General features: G+C 47.7%; 1 protein-coding gene across 1 annotated transcript; it reads right to left on the bottom strand.

Moving 5' to 3' along the window:
• Nucleotides 1-701: 701 nt before the first annotated feature.
• LOC102249295 (1,25-dihydroxyvitamin D(3) 24-hydroxylase, mitochondrial) lies at nucleotides 702-19,812 on the bottom strand. The gene is made up of 13 exons (XM_014536327.1): nucleotides 19,169-19,812; nucleotides 18,779-18,969; nucleotides 17,246-17,339; nucleotides 15,232-15,328; nucleotides 12,768-12,859; nucleotides 11,818-11,929; nucleotides 10,282-10,427; nucleotides 7,079-7,245; nucleotides 6,226-6,423; nucleotides 4,531-4,541; nucleotides 4,024-4,283; nucleotides 3,812-3,932; nucleotides 702-2,137 (listed from the first exon to the last, which is right to left on the bottom strand). The coding sequence occupies exons 1-12, from the start codon at nucleotides 19,337-19,339 to the stop codon at nucleotides 3,822-3,824; spliced, it is 1,650 nt and encodes a 549-aa protein (XP_014391813.1). The 5' UTR covers nucleotides 19,340-19,812; the 3' UTR covers nucleotides 702-2,137; nucleotides 3,812-3,821.
• Between the last annotated feature and the right edge of the window lie 23 nt (nucleotides 19,813-19,835).

The following is a 19,835-nucleotide window of genomic DNA, read 5'->3' as shown; positions in this document are numbered from 1 at the left end:
AGCTAAATGGCACCCTCCTTTGGCTCCTTTCCTGTCCCTCACAGGTGTCCCGGGAATCACTTCTTTAATGAACCCTGGTCCAAGATCAGCTTGTGGAGATCTTGGTCATCAAGGAAGCTTCCTGCAGGAAGCTTGGGGGGGACTCTGAGGGTGAAGAGAGGGAGAAGGAAAGAGGCAGAGGAAGATGCCAGGAGGAAGGACAGCAGGTAGAGATAGAAGGAGCTGGCAGGCGCCAGTGTGGCCGGAATCTGGGGCATCCAGGGTGAGTGGTCTGGGGCCCATGGGTCAGGGGGCCTCCTTCACAGGACACCCAAGTCCAGCTGGAGGAACTGGCTTTCGTAAGGCAATAGGAAGCCACAGAAACAGGAATGAGACATGATGAGGTTTGGGTCTTGAAAAGACCAACATGGCAGGGGGACGAGGAACAGACTGGAGGGAGGCAAGATGGAGGTCAGCTGGGAGTTTCTGCTGAGGTCCAGGTGGTGGGGAAAGAAGCAATGGACTGGAAAAGTATTTAAGCAGCATAAAAGGGAAAATTATTTTGCCATTCAAATGATCATTTTGTTATTGATCCGGATTTTCGTAAAGGTAGGTTTTGTGATACACAGCTCGTGAAATGACCACATGAGAATTTTTCTAGTAAGACAACATTTGAAAATTAAAATTTCTTTGTAACAAGTGCAATGAAGAGGAAACATCTGTCAAATTTTAAAACCTTTATTCTTACTTTCAGAGAATTCTAAAAAGATACACAGATGAACTCTGACAACATATGGATTTAAAATTCTAAAAATAATTTCACAGCAGGAAGAACGCTTATACTTATTTCAGCAATATGTATATATTTATTCAAATACTAGTATAAAGATATAAATGTATACTTCTGAAATATTCTAAAAATATAACCTAAAAAGGAAAATCTTTATAAAATATACAGAAATATATAGTACACCTTTGGGAAAAGTGGTAGTAAAAATATGTGTAAATAAACCATATGTAAACAAGTTTTAAGAAAATTTTTATAGGTATTGCAGAAATCTCTATGCATTTTCCATTTATGAAACCATACTGTCCCAAGGAGTTCAAGTCACAGAAGATGGGTTACACAGGGAGGACAAAAGTAGGTTTACAGTTTTAAGTATACAAAAGAGTTTATTCTTGTATTATTATTTATTAATTATTTGAGCAACTGTAAACCTACTTTTGCACTGTCCCATATAGTTAATCTATAATGTATGTACACTTTGCTACTGTCCCACTCTATAGATGGGGAAATTAAGGCATGGGAAGTCACTACATGTTTTTAATCTGTGGCTGAACAATAATATTGCCCCAAGCCACAGATCATAAATGAAATACCATACATTTTAAAAAATGACATAAGCAAATTGCTATTAAAATACACCCATACACATACAATTTGAAACTGTTGCTCCAGCTCCTTAATGCCATAGAAAAGATACATGCACTAAATAAAGAACTTCAGGATCCTTTAACCTAATGATGCCACAGTAAGCCATTAAGGTCTTCTTAGAGAGGAGATTCTGACTTCATTAAAGCACTTCTTAAAATAGAGGTGTCCTCTCATTTCCCAGTGATGTTCCTACTTCGAAGCGCAGTGGCCCCGGGACCTAATAACTTCAGCCAACATTTGGCTTTGCTGATGTTAGTAAGCAAATGTTTTCCAAATAGCACATTAAGCAGAGTTACAATAAATGGACCGTCGATATTACCCCGAGCCCCAGACAATGGAGCTATGGCAGGTGTTTCATTGTGATTCTGTAAACTTATTCGGGAGCAGGAAAGATTCAAGCGGAGAGCTGGGTGGGGCAGGGACAGACACATTTGACTTGTACCCGACTAACTGACATGGAAAATGCAGGAGGAAGCAAGATCCTAGGCAATTTAAGTCAGGATGGAGCTGACATTGGTCAAGTGTAGGCCAGCACTGTACCCTGTGGAGTGCCCGTATTGTAGCACACACTCCGCTCCCCTGAGTCAGCTATCTTCACTGCTGTCACGGACAGTGCAGCTTCTGGAGCAGCTGAACAGAAGAAAGAAATCAACACAAGCGTCTCAGGGTCCCATGTGCCTGTGAAGTTCGCAGCTGAGTCTTGCGGGAGCCACAGCACCATTCCTGCAAGAGAATAAAAATTGTTGCTCCAGGTCTTGGTAAAAATAAATAAATAAATAAATAAATAAATAAATCTGGAAAATAAAGTATATTCTAATGGTATATCAAAGAAGTGTAATTAAATGAGGAATTATCTGCAAAAAAAATGCTTAAACCAGAAATTGTCTTGGGCTCTTGACAAAGGTGTGGTTCGTCAACAGAAACATGCATACTGTCCTTGCTGGAACCTGGGAGTTTCAAAATTCAGCTAGAATTCCTTCATTATTCTACTTGATTCAGGGCTGTTGAGATGCTCAACTTTGAATATATTGTATCTTGGGACCAGACACCTGGGGAGGGATTCAGTGAGGCCTCATTCAGAAATTCCACCTGTAACTGCGTGTTTCCTTAAATAGCCGCCTATCAGCAATGCCCCTTAACTCAGTTAGTAAATAGCCACTAGTTCTAGGCAAAATTTTAGGAGATTGTGTTGAAAACGCAGAACGGTTGAAATTGAGTTTGAACATTAACATGGAATTCTATCATCTTGTGTGTTGGAAATGTTATATTTCCACAGAAGATGGTATTAGAGATTTCTCAGGCTAACTTTTTCCCACTTCAATAATGAACAGTGAGTGCAGGAGAAGTATTACATTGTGTTTAATACAGGCTGGTACATATATACACACATATGTCCGGGGTCTGTAAAGAAAGGCCCTGTGGCCAAATAGTGCCCACCATCTGTTTTTATAAAGTTTTATTGGAATGCAATCTTGTGAGGCAGAATAATGGCCCTCAAAAAAGCCTGTGCCCTAGTTCTCGGAACCTGTGAGTATATTTCTTTACATGGCAACATATGACTTTACATGAATGCATTGCTTTGCATGCCTTTGCAGATGTGATTAAGGTTGTGGACGCTGAGATGGGGAGATTATACTGAATGACAGCCTGCCAGAGAGATAGGACAGAAGGAGGGGTTGAGTTTCGAGTCTGCAGAGGGACTCAGCTCACTCCCGGTAGCTGTGGAGAGGGAAGAAGAGGTCATAAACCCAGAAATGCAGGTGACTCTAGAAGATGGGAACAGCTTTCAGCTGACAGCAAGGAAATGGGGAACCTCAGTCCTACAACCACAAGAAACCAAATTCTGCCAACAACCCCAATTAGCAAGCAGATAGATATTCCCTGAGAGCCTCCAGACAGAACCGCAGCCCTGCCAACACCCAGATTTTTAGCCTGGTTAGAGCTGTGTCCGACCTCTGACCTAAAGAACTGTAACACAATACATTTCTGTTATTTGACGAATTGCCTGAGGCTGCTTTCAAGCTATAAGGCAGGGTTAAATGGATGTGAATGAGACCTTATGGCCTGAAAAACCTGATATATTTGCATGGTGGCCCTTTACAGAAAAAGCGTGTCTGCCCGTGATATTAAATGCAAAAACTGGACAGCAGCGTGCATGACTTGAACACTTAGTTGATGCCAGGCTCTGGGCTAAGTATTTATTATCCATATCAACCTTCTGGATGAATACTACTTTGGTTCCCATGTTACAAGTGAAAAATTTAAAAGGGAGGCAGAACGGTTAAGTAACTACCCAAGGTCATCCAGGGAATGGGTGGGGAGCAGGGTTCAAGCCCGGGTCTGGCGGACTTCTGGGCTCGGCTCACCCCTGTCATGCACAGCATCCCAGATGCTCACCTGAGGCCGCTTATCGCTGGCAGAAGGCGATGGGGAGCTCCCGGCTGGGCACCAGGATCCCTAAGTGCAGCATTTCCACAGGCTCGTGGTCCGTGGCCACGATGTCATATTTGCGGACGATCTGGAACACAGGTGCACACAAAGGAGAGTGAGCCCTCTGCCCCGCCTTGTGGAGCAGCACAGAACACAGGCGGGAAGCAGTGAGGGCTTACCCAGCAGACGGCCAGGTGGAGCTGGAGCTCAGCCAGCCGGCGTCCGATGCACATCCTCTTCCCAAGGCCAAACGGGAGGTGTGCGAAGGGGTTGATCTTCTCTTTCTCTTGAAGCCATCGTTCGGGCCTAAACTGACTGGCGTCATCAAAATTTTCCTCGTTGGACCCCAACACCTGGGTATTTAGCATCAACACTGTCTGCAAACACACCAAAACGCATGCATTTAAAATAAGCAGAAGAAGGTGGTGGAAAAGCAAAACTTAACAAAAACAGCCACCTTAGAGATATAAAAGTCACCCATAAGTTTATAATAATGACGATTGCCAATATGCATGGGAGACCTGAAATGTGCCAGGTACTAAATCGGTAAATAACTTTAATATTCTGCATCACATTCTCACAACAGCCCCAGGTGATAGATTTTATTATTATCCCCATTTTACAGATGAGAACGGTGAGGCTCCCAGAGGTTATATGACTCACTCGGGTCCATACTTTCTGCTTACGTGAAGAGTTGCTGCATTAAGTTCTAAGCCCAAAGGGGAATCTGGTCACAGTTCTTCGTAAAGAGGTTCTGTCTCCTGTTTTTATTCCTTATTTTATTGGGTTGGCACCCCTTCCCCCCAGAAGTAGCTGTTCAGAGTGGTTTCCCTGCTTCAGCCTAAACTTCAAATGCCTTCCCCCTGAATCTTGATGTTTGTTCTAGGTTTCTCCTACTCACTCTTCAGAAAGTTAAAGATATTTCCTTTCAATCCTAAAATGGAATGAGTTTTGTTTCCCAGAAAGGGTGTAAAAAGAATTTTCAAAGGACATTTTTAATAATTTATTTATTTTATTTTTTTGTTACTCCTCACCTGAGCATATTTTCCATTGATTTATAGAGAGAGTGGACGGGAAGGGTGGGTGAGAGAAACAGAGAAAGAGAGAAACATGGATGTGAGAGAGACACACTAATTGGTTGCCTCCCACACTGGCTCCGAACAGGGTCAGGGATCAAACCTGCAACCCAGGTTCGTGCCCTTGATCAGGAATCGAACCCTCAACTCCTTGGTGTGTGGCCCGATGCTCTAACCACTGAGAACACTGATCAGGGCTTTGGGGACACTTTATACCAGAGGCTCAATAATAAAGATGTCTCTATGTCTATCATATAATAATATGGTTCCCTCATTGGCTTTCATGTCAGAACCTCCAGGCCTGCCCAGACCTTCTGCTTACGTGAAGAGTTGCTGCATTAAGTTCTAAGCCCAAAGGGGAACCTGGTCACAGTTCTTCGTAAAGAGGTTCTGTCTCCTGTTTTTATTCCTTATTTTATTGGGTTGGCACCCCTTCCCCTCAGAAGTAGCTGTTCAGAGTGGTTTCCCCTGCTTCAGCCTAAACTTCAAATGCCTTCCTCCTGAATCTTGATGTTTGTTCTAGGTTTCTCCTATTCAACTCTTCAGAAAGTTAAAGATATTTCCTTTCAATCCGAAAATGGAATGAGTTTTGTTTCCCAGAAAGAGTGTAAAAGGAATTTTCAAAGGACTTTTTTATTATTATTTATTTATTTATTTATTTATTTATTTTTGTTACTCCTCACCTGAGCATATTTTTCCATTGATTTATAGAGAGAGTGGAAGGGAAGGGGGGAGTGACAGAAAGAGAGAGAGAGAAACATGGATGTAAGAGAGACACATTGATTGGTTGCCTCCCACACTGGCTCTGAACAGGACCAAGGATCAAACCTGCAACCCAGGTACCTGCCCTTGATCAGGAGTCGAACCCTCAGCTCCTTGGTGTGTGGGCCGATGCTCTAACCACTGAGAACACTGATCAGGGCTTTGGGGACACTTTATACCAGAGGCTCAATAATAAAGATGTCTCTATGTCTATCATATAATAATATGGTTCCCTCATTGGCTTTCATGTCAGAACCTCCAGGCCTGCCCAGACCCTAATGAGTGCTCATAGCACCCATGAGAAGATGGTTCTTACCGACTTAAAGGGCCCGTCACTGACTTTCCAAGATGTCACAGAATTCTCCCAAATGACTCAGGAAATGAGTGAAAAAAATGGAATATGCTCCTGAGATTCTTTTTTTCCAGTTTGATAAAAGTTTAAGAATCAACTATGGGAGCTGTACTTGGGGGGGACCCCCTTATTGTGTATTTAAGAGGACAGCGCTCTCCCGTATGCACCCTGGCTCAGGCGTGGGTGCTTACCTCATGGATTCTTTCAGACAGGCCTTCAGATATGGCATATTCCTCACATCCTCTGCCCGCGGCACCTGATTCTCAGGCAGGACGCTCTGAATTTCCTCCAGGAGCTTTTCTTGCACGCGGGGGTTGCGGGATAAATTGTAGAGAAGCCACAGCAAGCTGTTCGCTGTCTGAAAAACCAACAGACACCAGCTTGAGTTTCTGCAAAGAAACCGCCTCACAGCCAGTCTGAGCCGGACGCAAGGTGATGCATAAAGTAAACAACAAACAGGTCAGTGATACTTTCTCGCAGGCCCTCGCGTGCTGTGCCTTAAATGAATACCACGCATGGGAAGTCAAATGGCTCTTATAAAATGTATCAACGAAGGCTAGTGTCTGTATTGAGGGAACCAAAATAGAATCCTGTCAGTAATTTGCCACATCAGGACACTGGGAATATGGTGTGGTACACAAAGGCTGGAGCCACAAAGGATCGCATGTAAAACCGGTGGAAGGGAAGCCAGGCGGGTGGACTGGCTCAAGGCCAATGTCAGGGTGTGATAACGATTATTGTCATGCCAGGTGCTACCAACGGGGGAAGGACACTGCATGTGAATCTATAATGATCTCAAAAGAAAAAGAGTTTACTTAGAGAATTATTAATATAAAATTGATATGAAAATTGAGTGGGGAGAGAGGAATAGAGGTCCCAGAGTTTTGCTATAAGAGATTTTAAATTTCTTTTTTTCCAGTTTGATAAAAGTTTAAGAATCAACTGTGGGAGCTGTACTTGGGGGGTGGCGGGGGACCCCCTTATTGTGTATTTAAGAGAACAGCGCTCTCCCGTATTCACCCTGGCTCAGGCGTGGGCGCTTACCTCATGGATTCTTTCAGACAGGCCTTCAGATATGGCATATTCCTCACATCCTCTGCCCGCGGCACCTGATTCTCAGGCAGGACGCTCTGAATTTCCTCCAGGAGCTTTTCTTGCACGCGGGGGTTGCGGGATAAATTGTAGAGAAGCCACAGCAAGCTGTTTGCTGTCTGAAAAACCAACAGACACCAGCTTGAGTTTCTGCAAAGAAACCGCCTCACAGCCAGTCTGAGCCGGACGCAAGGCGATGCAAAAGTGAACTACAAACAGGTCAGTGATAATTTCTCGCATGCCCTCGTGTGCTGTGCCTTAAATGAATACAACGCATGGAAAGTCAAATGGATCTTATAAAATGTATCAACGAAGGCTAGTGTCTGTATTGAGGGAATGAAAATAGAATCCTGTCAATAATTTGCCATATCGGGACACTGGGAATAGAGTGTGGTACACAAAAGGCTGGAGTACAAAGCAGCGCATGTAAAACCGGTGGAAGGGAAGCCAGGCGGGTGGACTGGCTCAAGGCCAATGTCAGGGTGTGACACGATTATTGTCATGCCAGGTGCTACCAACGGGGGAAGGACACTGCATGTGAATCTATAATGATCTCAAAAGAAAAAGAGTTTACTTAGAGAATTATTAATATAAAATTGATATGAAAATTGAGTGGGGAGAGAGGAATAGAGGTCCCAGAGTTTTGCTATAAGAGATTTTAAATTTTTTTTTACAGCGCAAACACAAAAGAAACCATATTTCTGGAATTTAAAAGAAAAGTGTGTGTTTTTTTGCCACACCCTAAACATTTACCACAAAAATATAAAGGTATTATCTACTCTCGGGGTTCCAGCCACATGCAAAGAGCCCTCGTGGGACGGTGCCAACACCCAGATGAGAAATTGTAGCACCGAGCCGAGTCATTCAAGGTGCCGGCCACAGTCTGACAAAGGCTCTTGCCTTCCAAGTGGCACCCTTGATTTCCTTTTGGCGGAAACAGCCAAGTGCAGCTTTTAGCTTCGTAATATTCACCGCTGCTAGTCCTAAGTATTTGTTTCGTAGGCCTTTTTTTTAGCCAATTTAAGCCAAGTAGTCCCTTACAAGTGGTCATCGTGTCCTCGCTCTGTAGACACGAAGACGCTCTCCCTCGGCACATGTGCCAGGCACATGAACGAGCAAAGCGCAAGACGGTTCGGAGCCATGGCGTTTATTATTTTTGGAAGAAGATGTCCCCAAGGCAGGCTTCTTCATGTCAGGGGACTGGCAGCCTCGCCTCCAAATGTGGACAGATGGCATTAGTACCAGAGAATAAGTTACAGACAGGAAGGGGGCGGAGCCGCCAAATTAGATAGATTTCAGATTTCCCCGATTTGCCAAAGGAGACTTTCAGAATAGCCAGGACTAAAAAAGAAACAGATTGAGCCCTATCAGTGAGGCCCTCACCACAAGTACCAAATAGAGTTTCCAAAAGGCAGATAACTGTAGCTTTCACCAAAGCCCGGAGACAGCCCTGCCTGTCGGGGCAGCTGCGGGGGCTAAGTGGAGGGGAAGTGGCCTGCGGAACCTCCCGGGCACCGACTGTCCTGGCCTGACCTTCGTCACGGCGTCCATCTCATGGCCGGCTTCCTGCCTGCACTCTGTCTGCACTCTGTCTCCGCTAGGTCCACTCTCCACCCACCAGCCAGAGCCCACTTCACAAAACATAAATTTGATCAAGACACTCCTTGCTTAAAGCACTCGAAGAGCTTTCTCTCTCAGGTGTAATAAAATCCAAATGTTGTACGAAGGCTCCTGGTTAACATGGCCCGTCGACTTCTCCAATCTCAACTCTGAGCACATTTGCTAGTTCTCCATCTCCATCTCTCTTTCTGCCCCAGGGCCTTTGCATGTGCTGTTTCCTCTACTTGGAGTGCTCTTCGACCAGATCTTCCCATGGATGGCACCTCAACATCCCAGTGTCAGCTCCAGAGAGGGAGCCCTCCCCCATCTTTCTTACATCACCCTGATGGCTCCCCCCATGCCTATACCACTATCTGAAATAATCCTATGTATTTGTTTGTTTACATGTCTATTGTCTGTTCCGCACTGCTGTTTAAGTCCCATGAAGAAAACTGGTTCATGGTGGCATGTCAAGAATCTGGAATAGTGCCTGGCACATAGTAGGAACTCAATAGTCCCTGAACTCTTTCATTTATTGAACAAACATTTATTGAGCACCTACTGTATGCCAAGTGGTATTCTACATCCTATGAATACAGCAGGGGACCAAACCAAGTCACCACCCTCATGGAGCTCACGTTCCAGTTGAACAAAGAAATGGGTGCAGCTTTAGTTTTAATCGCTCTAAGGAGTCATGATCCCACAGGAAAGTGAGCTGAAACGGATTCCCACTTTTGATAGCCTTCTGGGTCAAGAGGTGAAATCAGAACCTTTCTATCTCCTGATGTAGAAAATGCTATATTTTTTCTTCAGGTAAGAGACACTGTGGAAAGGGGAAAAGCATGAAAAAGAAGTGAACTTGTATGGATTCTTCTTAGGGACTGTTTGTGCAGGAAATGTTAGGCCTTTGAGGAATATTAATCTGCATGACTCCAAGGAGAGCTCAGCAATGAGTCAAAGCCAGGTAAACCCACCTGAACACTTGTCAGCATCTGTGTTTGGAGCCTGACTGTACAAGTACCTACCAGGAGCGTCCACCGCCTACAGCAGGGATGGAATCTTGGTATTAAAAAGGAGCTGTTTCGGTTAAACTAAAATCAGTGATTCCCAAACTCACCATGTTTCCAATGTCAAACATAAAGAAATTATTGGACTGGCAGAGATTCCATATTTTTATAATAAATAACAGCCACGGTTAGGTAGCATGCACGACCACTCAAGGCAGGTCCAATTTTTGAAAATCTAAGATTTCAATTGCTGTGGTGTGGAATTACTGCGTCTGCATTCCTGAGACAGCTGGCAAGCTTATCGCAGAGCTTAGACCCTGCTCTGGAGTTCCGTCGCTAGGACAGAGTCATTAGGACAGTTTTCCTCCTAATGTGTGAGCAGAAAGCCTGTGCATTGGGTCTCCCACGGCACCTGGTGAGAGACTTTTTATTTTTGTTCAGCTAGAGCTCAGTTAATCCTCGTGAAATGAGTGAATTGAATGGCTATTTAAAACTCATCGTGATGAAAGGTGTCCCAGACTATTTAGCAAAGAAAGCCGCCACCCTTACCGTCTCCACGGCAGCCAGCTGGAGCTCTGTGACGGCTGCGTACAGCTCTTTCTTTGAGAGCTGATTGCGGTGGTAAATGTCACAGAGGAAGTCCGCACTGGGCTGCTCCACGTGCTTCTCTAACCGGCGGTCAATGCAAGATTTGACTGTTGAAGAAGAGAAGAGGGAGAGGAAGTCAGCTGAACATTAGGGAGAGGAAAAGAATGGGAGGGAGGGAACCTAAGATGAAATCCTTACAACACCCGAAAGGGCTTTTGGGGACATTGATTGTTAGATGAGCTCCTACTGGCTCGTTGAGTCATCCAGGATGGATGGATGCTCACGTGACCTGGGCATCTTCCTACAATGCAGATTCGGAACTGAGGGTCCAGGTGGGCCTGGACGTCTGCATCTCTAACAAGCTCCGGGTCATGCTGTTGCTGCTGATCTGTGGTCACATCTTGACTAGCAAGAGCTTAGAGCAGGGAGGAGACCATTATGACACAGGTGGGATCTGGGTCCACTCTCAGAATCAGGTCCAGGTGTCTAGCTGATCTGGTCACTGATACAGGCAGATATGCTAATATAGGTGCGGCTCCCAAATCTTGGCTACGGAGGAGGGAAGAACACCCTCCCCTAATGTTATTACTCACACACACACACACACACACACACACACACACACACACACGTGCAGTGCCCATGAATGTTGACAATAATACTAACATTTTCTAATGTTTGTAAATTACATTCTAGGCTGCCCTCCCTCACTTCAGTCCCTGACGTGAGCCACCACCAAGGAAATAATAGTGGTGATGGTGGCAATGACAATGACGACACTAGTGGTACAGGGGCTGGAGGCTGAGCTGCGGGAGCCTTTCTGATTGGCTTCCAACCCTGGCTTTGCCATCACCAGGTGTGTAATGTTGAGAATGTTACTTAACTTCTTGGTGCCTCAGTTCTGTTAGTACTTGGGGCTGATGGAAGGATTTAACATCAGTTTATTGGTGGGAATTAAATAAGTATGTTTAAAATATATATAATATATTATCTTAGGATAACCCCTAGCATCAAATATTCCCTCCATAATGTAGCAGAAATGGCTCTGATCCATTGAGATACTGTCATATGCCAGGCTTTTACATTCTCTATGTTAGACCTAGAAACAATTACATTGAGGGGAGCACTATTATTATTGTTGTTGCTGCTATTGTTGCTGTTGTGAGCCCGTTTTAGAGGTAAGACAGCGGATGATGAAAAGGAGACAGCACCCTGGGCCAACCCGCCACCCCACTGACAGACCGGGAGCTTGAACCCAGGTATCTCCGACTCCAAGGCTCTCACATTTAACCTCTTCTGTTTCCTCAAGACAACACAACGCCGCCTCCTGCCTTTTCCTTGGAATTTGTCTACACCAGGGTGATCCCCACACTTGTGTTTGAAAAGCCCGGAAGAATCAGGAGGAGCAACTCCATCGGAGGATCTAGGGGGGCAGGCCACAAGGTCACTGCAGGCCTCTGGGCGGCAGCAGGAGACAGCGCTGGGGGTGGCAGTTACCTGACTTGAAAATCGTGTCCCAGGCCAGCGTGTGGGCCTGCCACACCTTGGTGTTGAGGCTCTTGTGCAGCTCCACCGGGGTGACCATCATCCTCCCAAATGTGCTCATCATCTACGAGGAACACACGTGCTTTTCATCACTGTTTCTTTCCAAGACAACTTTCACTCAGGTCTAGGGACAGCTGCACACGGCACCCTGTGCTCCCCAAAGGCCAGAATTCAAAGGACACCCCCAGGCCCCTGTGCTCTGCTCTTGGAAGCCGAACCCCCATAACATATTCAAAATCATCTTTGGGACGATTGATTTTTCAATGGAGTTGAATAACAACTTGCTCTTATAACCCACATGTTGAGAAAGAAGGGGCCCTGCTGGCGTGGCTCAGCAGTTGAGCATTGACCTATGAACCAGGAGGTCATGGTTCAATTCTCAGTCAGGGTCCATGCCCGGGTTGCGGGCTCTATCCCCAGTGTGGGGAGCTCAGGAGGCAAGTCGACCCATGATTCTCTCTCATCACTGATGTTTCTCTCTTCCTCTCTCTTCCTCTCTGAAATCAATAAAATATATTTTAAAAATAAAGAAAAAAGTAACTATAACTTACACTCACTTGAATTTCTGAACTTCAGCCATTCCCATGCCAGTTTCACAGTATCTATTATATCCACACACAACCCAAATGATTCAAAAATTTAAAATCTGAACATTTTCAGGCTTTTGAAAACAGTAAATTAACCAACTGACCTTTAATTGACCCACCTAATTTAACTTTGCCTAAACAATAGTCTAATGTACTTCTTTATTATATGTGCACAGGGGCACATCCATGCCCGAAAATACATCGCACACACTGAAATGCACCATTGTAGTAAGACTTGTGTGCATCCCTGTCCTGGGGAAACTGCGATGCCTGAATGATCTGTTGGGAGCACGGCTCTCCCCTGTGGATGCTCACTGTTTTGATGGCCATGATGAAGTTCAAGGCTTCATCCCCAGCGTTCTTCTGGAGGAGCCCAAATCTCTTCTCGTAGAGCACAAGGCAGATGCCTGTTAATAAAATAATGACCACTGTTACCCAATCTGGACTCCGTGACTACCTGGCTACTAAGGGCTCAATTCCATCTCTCAGAGACATGAGGTCATTTCTAAGGACACAGGAGCAGCGAAGGGTCTGAGCGTCTGATCACCCTTCTAGAAATTATCTGCAGGTCCAATGACCCAGGCCCTGCAGAACCTCGTTGTCAGAAATACCACTGTGCAAACGCAGACATTTCCATACATGAATGAATCTCTCCTGTATGTCTTGCTTTTGTCAGAGTTTATCATTGACATCACATGCAGCAGACACCGTGAATGGCCTACCCGGTACTGGTTCTCCTTCATTTCTTCCCTAAGACACCCGGATTCTATTTAGGGTGTCAGAGTACCAGTGCTCAGGCAGTGAGTCAGCATGGATCTAAGACTCTGACAAGCCTGTTCCCTGATTCCCTGGCTTCCTGGAGCCACAGAAGCAGCCACACGACCCAGGTCTGGCCAGTGAGACCAGAAGGAAATACTCCTTGGCTTTCTAGATAAAGTGGGAGCTGTACTCTCTTTTCTTCTCCCTTTGCCTGAAAGGCAGAGGGGAGGCTGGAGGGGCAGGACCCTTTTTGCATCAAGCCAACAAGTAAGGCTGGATGAGTGAGCAGATGCCCGAGCTTGGCTCCCCCGCGGTGTCTCTGAGTGTGGCCCGGACTGCCTTCCTCTGGACTTCCCGCAAGGCTACACAGTAATTTTTAAACCGCCGCAGTCAGATTCTCTTTGACTTGCAAACAGATGCATTTGATACTCCTTCATTTGAGTATTTACAGTGGGCAAGTTCCAAAACATACGCTTATTTTCTCCTCTATAATCATTGCCTCTCTTCACCCCTCTTTCCCTTAACACCTTCTGTGGGTTTCTTGTTTGCATGGAGCTTTCTCATGGGCTCAGATGACTGGTCCGTAACTTTAAAGTGAGGTGACAGGTCAGGGCAAAAGCTACCACCTCGGGGTGCCGTGTCCACTCCCTCCCATCAGTAGCCAGAGTGACCCTGGCAGCAAATCAAACCATGCCACCCTCCTGCTAAAAGCACTTACTGTCACTCCCAGGTACTCCCAGGTTCAAAGTCAAACTCTGTCCCTGGTTTACATGGGTTTGCATGGCTGGCTGCTGCCTTCCTCCCAGCCATCCTCTGCCTCTCCCTGCCCCTCCCTCCCTCCCTTGCAGGATATGCCCCGGTCGTTCTAAATGCCTCCCTGTTCCTTCAACATAATCTCTGTTTCTCCACCTGGAACATTCCTCCTTCCCTCACTCTCACCTGGCGAACTCAAACTCTGTCCCTGGTTTACATGGGTTTGCATGGCTGGCTGCTGCCTTCCTCCCAGCCATCCTCTGCCTCTCCCTGCCCCTCCCTCCCTCCCTTGCAGGATATGCCCCGGTCGTTCTAAATGCCTTCCTGTTCCTTCAACATAATCTCTGTTTCTCCACCTGGAACATTCCTCCTTTCCTCACTCTCACCTGGCGAACTCCTCCCGCACTAGCCGAGATGGCACCTACTCCACAGAGCACCCCCAGACGGAGCTCAGCTGCATCCCTCTGGGATTCACCCACAGCCCTGAACCTGCTTAGTCTATTGAAATTGCCTTGCCGGTGCCCTACTGGGCAGTGAGCTCATCCAGGCAGGGCTCTGCTTCTCATTCTCAGAGCCATCCTTGAAGAGAGTGATCACATCCCCTTCTGTTTAAAAGTCTCCATGGCACCCCAATGGGACTCAAACTAAAAGTCCTTGCTGGGATCTACAGGCCCTGGCTTGGTCTTTCTCAGCTCCTCCTCCCCCTGCAATCCGCTCACACCAGCATCTCGGAGTTCCTCAAAGGCATGTTCATGCTTCTGCCCCCGGGCATTTGCACTGCCTGTCTCCGCTCTCTGGGACAGTCTTCCCACAGATACCTCTGCGGTTGCACCTCCCCTTCTTTAGGTCTCAGCTCAGGTGTCTCCTTACCAAAGCGGAGTTGCCCCATCGAGGCACCTATGTTCTTTCCTGGGCCCCTTTCCCCTTGGCAGAGTCTATATTGAAATGTGTTTACTTGTCAATTGTCAGCCCTACTAGAACCCAAGCTCCATGTGAGCAAGGATGCTGCCTGTTTTACTCAATGCTGCGTCCCTAGCACGGTGCCTGGCACACAGCAGGTGTTCAGTAAGTGTTTGTCGAGTGACCACACAAACAGCCCAGCGTGCAAAGCAGAGCTGAGTGCGGAAAGCATTAAGACGACTGCTGTGGCCTTTCCCACTCAGAATAGCACACGATTCCAAAGAGTTGTCAGCTTGTTCATGGAGCCACATTTTATCCTCAGAATCACTTGCAAAGTCAAATGGTCGAGACCGTGGAGACCACTTACTTTCAAATGACCATTTGTTCAGCTCGCTGTACAAGTCTCCAATGTGGCCTCTCTTGTCACAGAGCTCATCTAGTCTACCCATAAAATCAGCCAAGACCTTAAGAGAAAGAAACCACAAAAACACATTTTAGTCTTTGAGGGAAAACAAAAAATGTAGAGCAGCGAGCTAACCTCAGGTCTCACTGCCTTGTGTATTCCCTGGCCAGACGGCTGCCCCCTCTGCAGCAGCACTAATTCTATATTTTCCTGGGGAGCTCACCTGACACCCTAGCAACCTTGTCCTGGGTTATTTCCTCAGCGTTTCCTGCGGCCACCCTGAAGCTAAGGTTTCAGCCTTTGATCTAAATTTAAAGAAAGGAAAACATTTCTTCTAATCTGAACGGGGAGTAAACCACAAAGGGGAAATCAGTCAAGTGTCGCTGTTGGCACAACATCTCAAAGGCTGTGATGCTATGACTACGCTGAGGTTTGCCGTTTCCATATCTGGGCAAGCAAACCTCTCTTTACTGATTGGTACTGTGTTAGGCGTGTTGAGCTTGGAGCCAGGAGATCTGCAATTCTGGACGCAGCTCCCTTGCTAAATGGCTCTGTGACCTTGGACGAGTTATGTAAGGCCATTAGATGCCAGTTTCCAAAATCAGGGCTTTGGATGACTAAAGCCTCTCATTTCCCGAGGCTTCCATAGAACCACGCGCTGTACAAAGGGATGTTTTCTTAGCTGATCCTTACAATCTTGTGAGGGAGAACATCCTGTCATTTCTCCCATTTCCCAGGTGAGAAAACAGAGGCGTAGAGAGAGGCGAAGGCACTGGCCCCTGGACACAGAGCTGAGAAGCGCCTGTGCTGGGCCTGGAACAAAGCCCGGGCGCCTACCCAGCCCACCGTGGAGACAAGGATGTTTAGTTTGCTCACATGGTGCATTCAAATGTATTCGAATTAGTTACCATAAAATTTAGAGATTTCGCATGAACATATCGATTTTCCACTACTTGTCAATAACAATAATAAGAATAAGTAACTATAGGATCTGGCGACAATAACAATAATAAGAATAAGTAACTATAGGATTCCACTACTTGTCAATAACAATAATAAGAATAAGTAATTACAGGATCTGGCGACATCCTGTCAGCATTCCCATGGGGCAGTCATTTGCTGGAACTGGGACAGCTGTCACCTCCAGGAAGGGCACACGCTATTCTGTTGGCTGAAACCCCTACAGGGCCTGCCCTATGTGTTTATATTAATTACGTGGCCCCTGGAAGTTTCTGAACCTGCCATCTTTCACCCACACAATCTATGTGGGTCCATGCTCAGTTCAAAATGAACACCTAGAGTGAACAGGAAGAATAAGAGATTATTACGCTTAAATCCCTTCCCCTTCAGCCCCTGTTGGCTAAATGATATGTCCAAACACCTTAGCACAGCACAGACCTGCCTTCTGTCCAGCATCATTTCAGAAAAGGCCCATGCTGAATGCACTATTCTCTCAACACTCCATGCCATGCCCTGCCCTGGCTCCATATTTGCATCAGGCTAGTCTTTCTGCCAGGATGCCTTTCTCCACCTTCTCTGGCTTGTAGACTCCTACTCACTCTGCAAAACCCAGCTCAAATGTCACTACCAAGGAACTTCATAAGCATTCTCTCCTTCAGTCATCACAGCAAACCTATGGAGTGAGAATTGCCACTCCCATTTTATAGATTGGGAAGCTGAGGCTCAGGGAAGTTAAATGGTCAGGTTACATCGGATGGACGGCTGATGCTCAAATCCAAGACTGTGGGATACAAAAGTCTGTGCTTGTAACTACTCCCTTAATGTGGTCTTTTAAAGAAAGGGGAGAGAAAGGGAGAATAAAGGCTTTGGGGGAGGAAGATGGGAAGAGGAATGAGGAGAACGTGAAGCCCCCGAGTCATCCAAAGTGCCTGCTTTGCCCTCTGCACTTTGTAGCTGTGACTTACAAACACCCCTCCCGCCCCAAGAGACCCTGGAAAGCTGGCCCCAGCCTGCAAACCTCATTGATTTTGCTGTCCAGCTTCATAATCTCCACTGGTCTCATTAGTTTCTTCTGAAAGGCACTCCGGACCCTCTGCCAGTCTTCTCCTTCCCTGGGAGAGAAATCTGTTTAGAGCAAGTTGCAAAGACCAGAAGGAAGAGGCAAAGATCCCTCCTCCCACCCCAACTCTGCTACTGCATGACTGTGTCATCAGATCAACACTGAGCATCAGCCAGGAAGTGCCCGGGTTCTGTTCGCACTGGAATACTGGGGCTAGCTTATGATAGAATGAGAAAGCACCTTTCCTCCCGGCCAAGGAAAGCACCAGAAAGGTGACGTCCAGATAATTTGGGGTCAGGGCTGTGGAGGTGTCCTTACTGGGTTTGAGCTGGGAGGCCAGGCACCTCAATTCCCAGCACTGAGAGTGGGCACCTGAAGGAACCCCGCCCCCCACCCCCTGAAACCCAGGTCTGTTTGAGGAAAGATCTTGTCTTCTTTCAACCCATTGACTTGGGTTGCAAGTCACACTTACATAACACCTCAGACTTAGAATCTTGCCATTGCCTGCACATAATACCAGACAGCCAGAGAGCCGCAGGCTTTGGAAAAAGCCTGTTCCATCAGACGCCCTTTCGAACTTGCCCACAGCTGGTGACACAGCCTGTGGTGCACCGAGCGTCACTATGCTTTTTTTTTCCTCAGTATATTTTATTGATTTTTTTTACAGAAAGGAAGGGAGAGGGATAGAGAGTTAGAAACATCGATGAGAGAGAAACATCGATTCAGCTGCCTCCTGCACACTCCCTACTGGGTATGTGCCGGCAACCAAGGTACATGCCCTTGACCGGAATCAAACCTGGGATCCTTCAGTCCGCAGGCCGACGCTCTATCCACTGAGCCAAACCGGTTAGGGCTCACTATGCTTTTTAATTCCAGTGATTGTCTCCCCAAAATATAACTATTAGACATTAAATTTGGGGGCAAAGAAGTGCTAACTTGTTAGATGGTGACAATGAAAAAGCAAAGGAATCACATCACATTATAGCATTTATCTATCGAAAATGCAACCTTGACACCCCTGCTCACCCCACCTTTCACCTACACCTAGGTCATCACCTCCACTCCCCTCCGGGAAAAAGGTCACGGTCAAAAGCAGAGGAAGTTAATTTCTGGCATGTGAGCTTCCCAGAGGGGGTTACAGAGAACTTCAAGGGACAGTGTAGTTTGTATAACACATTTGCTTGGCACGCTGACTTCAGAACCCCATCCCGCCACAATTTGTATAACGCTTTTTTGGCATTTGTCTGACGGAAAGCTTTGGCCCTGCCCGGTTGCCAGAGAGAACAGGTGTTAAGCAGGTGTGCGGTACAGCTGTCCCTCAACCCACTCAGGTCTACCAGGAGGACGCGACTACTGGGTAGCGGCTTTCGTGTCCTCTGCCTAAGATGGGTCCGACTCCCGGGAACAAGCTCTTCCCAGTTTCCAAGCGCATTAGGCGCAGTTGCCAGCCCCATGGCCCCACCCTGCCCCCCTCCCCGCCCGCAGACTCACAGGATGAGCAGCCCGTAGCCCTCCTGGCGGTAGTCGCGATAGGCCTTCCAGGGTTTGATCTCCAGCCGCTGCGGGTATGCGCTCTCCGTGCGGTACAGCGCTTCCAGCAGGCAAGGCGAGCCCAGGTGCACCGAGTCAAAGGAGCCCAACTTCATGCGGAAAATCTTGCCGTACTTCTTGTGGAACTCCGCCTGCAGCGGGCCGGGCACAGCGCCAAGTCAGCGCGCATCCCTGACAGTCCCTAGCGGGCTACTCCCTGCTCCCGCCTTCCCCCTCCGGGGGAAGCCCAGACACCCGGGCGCACCGTGCGCTCGGGCCGCTCGCCTCGGGGAGGGTTTGGAGCGCCCGCCGGGGAAGGGAGAGGGAATTGGGGCGCGACGAGGCATTTACCAGAGTGTCGTGCTGTTTCTTGAGCCCCCCTTTCCAGAGAATCTCCAGCAGGCTGCCCAGCAGCGGCGGCGCGCACGCCGTGGATGTCACGGGTCTGGGGGGCTGCCCGAGGCTGCGCAGCTGCTGTAGGAAGGCGACCAGGGAGCGACTCTTGCTGATGGGGGAGCTCATGGCCGCAGGGAGACGGGGCGCGGGGGACCACGCGGGGACCGAGGAGGGCGAGGCTGGTAAAGTGGCGCCCGCTGGGTTCGGGAGCGTGGCGATTCTGGGAAAGAGACAAGGAGGACCAGCAGATGCGATGGAGGGGGCGGAAGAGGGACAGAAAGGACCTGGGCGAGGATGCTCTGCGCTGCGCTGTGCTGCAACCTCAGGGCGCAGGTGACTGCCCAGCGCGGCCGCAGAGGCTGAAGGAGGGCAGCCGGGTCGGTGCCTCTTGGAAGACGGAGGGAAGGGATGTGGGTCTGCCTGTGGGTCTGCAAGTCTGACTTCTGGGTCTGGAGCCGCGAAGTGGAGATGTCAGGGAGGGTAGCGGAGATGCCTCCGGCTCTGCGGTTTTCCCTGGCCCTCTCCGCGATCCATGCCCGGGGACCAAGTATTTATGGAGACAGGCAGGCCCCGGGTGGCCAATGAGCACGCCGAGTGGGGCGGAGTGGGCCCTGGCTTGCCT

This window comes from Myotis brandtii, unplaced genomic scaffold (genome assembly GCF_000412655.1).
Source record: "Myotis brandtii unplaced genomic scaffold, ASM41265v1 scaffold1606, whole genome shotgun sequence".
Taxonomy (NCBI): domain Eukaryota; kingdom Metazoa; phylum Chordata; class Mammalia; order Chiroptera; family Vespertilionidae; genus Myotis; species Myotis brandtii.
Note: the sequence above shows the minus strand (reverse complement) of the source record. Positions and strands in the feature narration are given on the sequence as shown.

Coding starts and splice junctions, on each gene's coding strand:
- LOC102249295 (XM_014536327.1), bottom strand. CDS start 19,339: ATGAGCTCCCCCATCAGCAAGAGTCGCTCCCTGGTCGCCTTCCTACAG. Junction 7,246..10,281: donor AGCTGGCTGCCGTGGAGACG/GTAAGGGTGGCG, acceptor TTGGTTTTTCAG/ACAGCAAACAGCTTGCTGTG. Junction 3,933..4,023: donor TCCACCTGGCCGTCTGCTGG/GTAAGCCCTCAC, acceptor CCTGTGTTCCAG/ATCGTCCGCAAATATGACAT.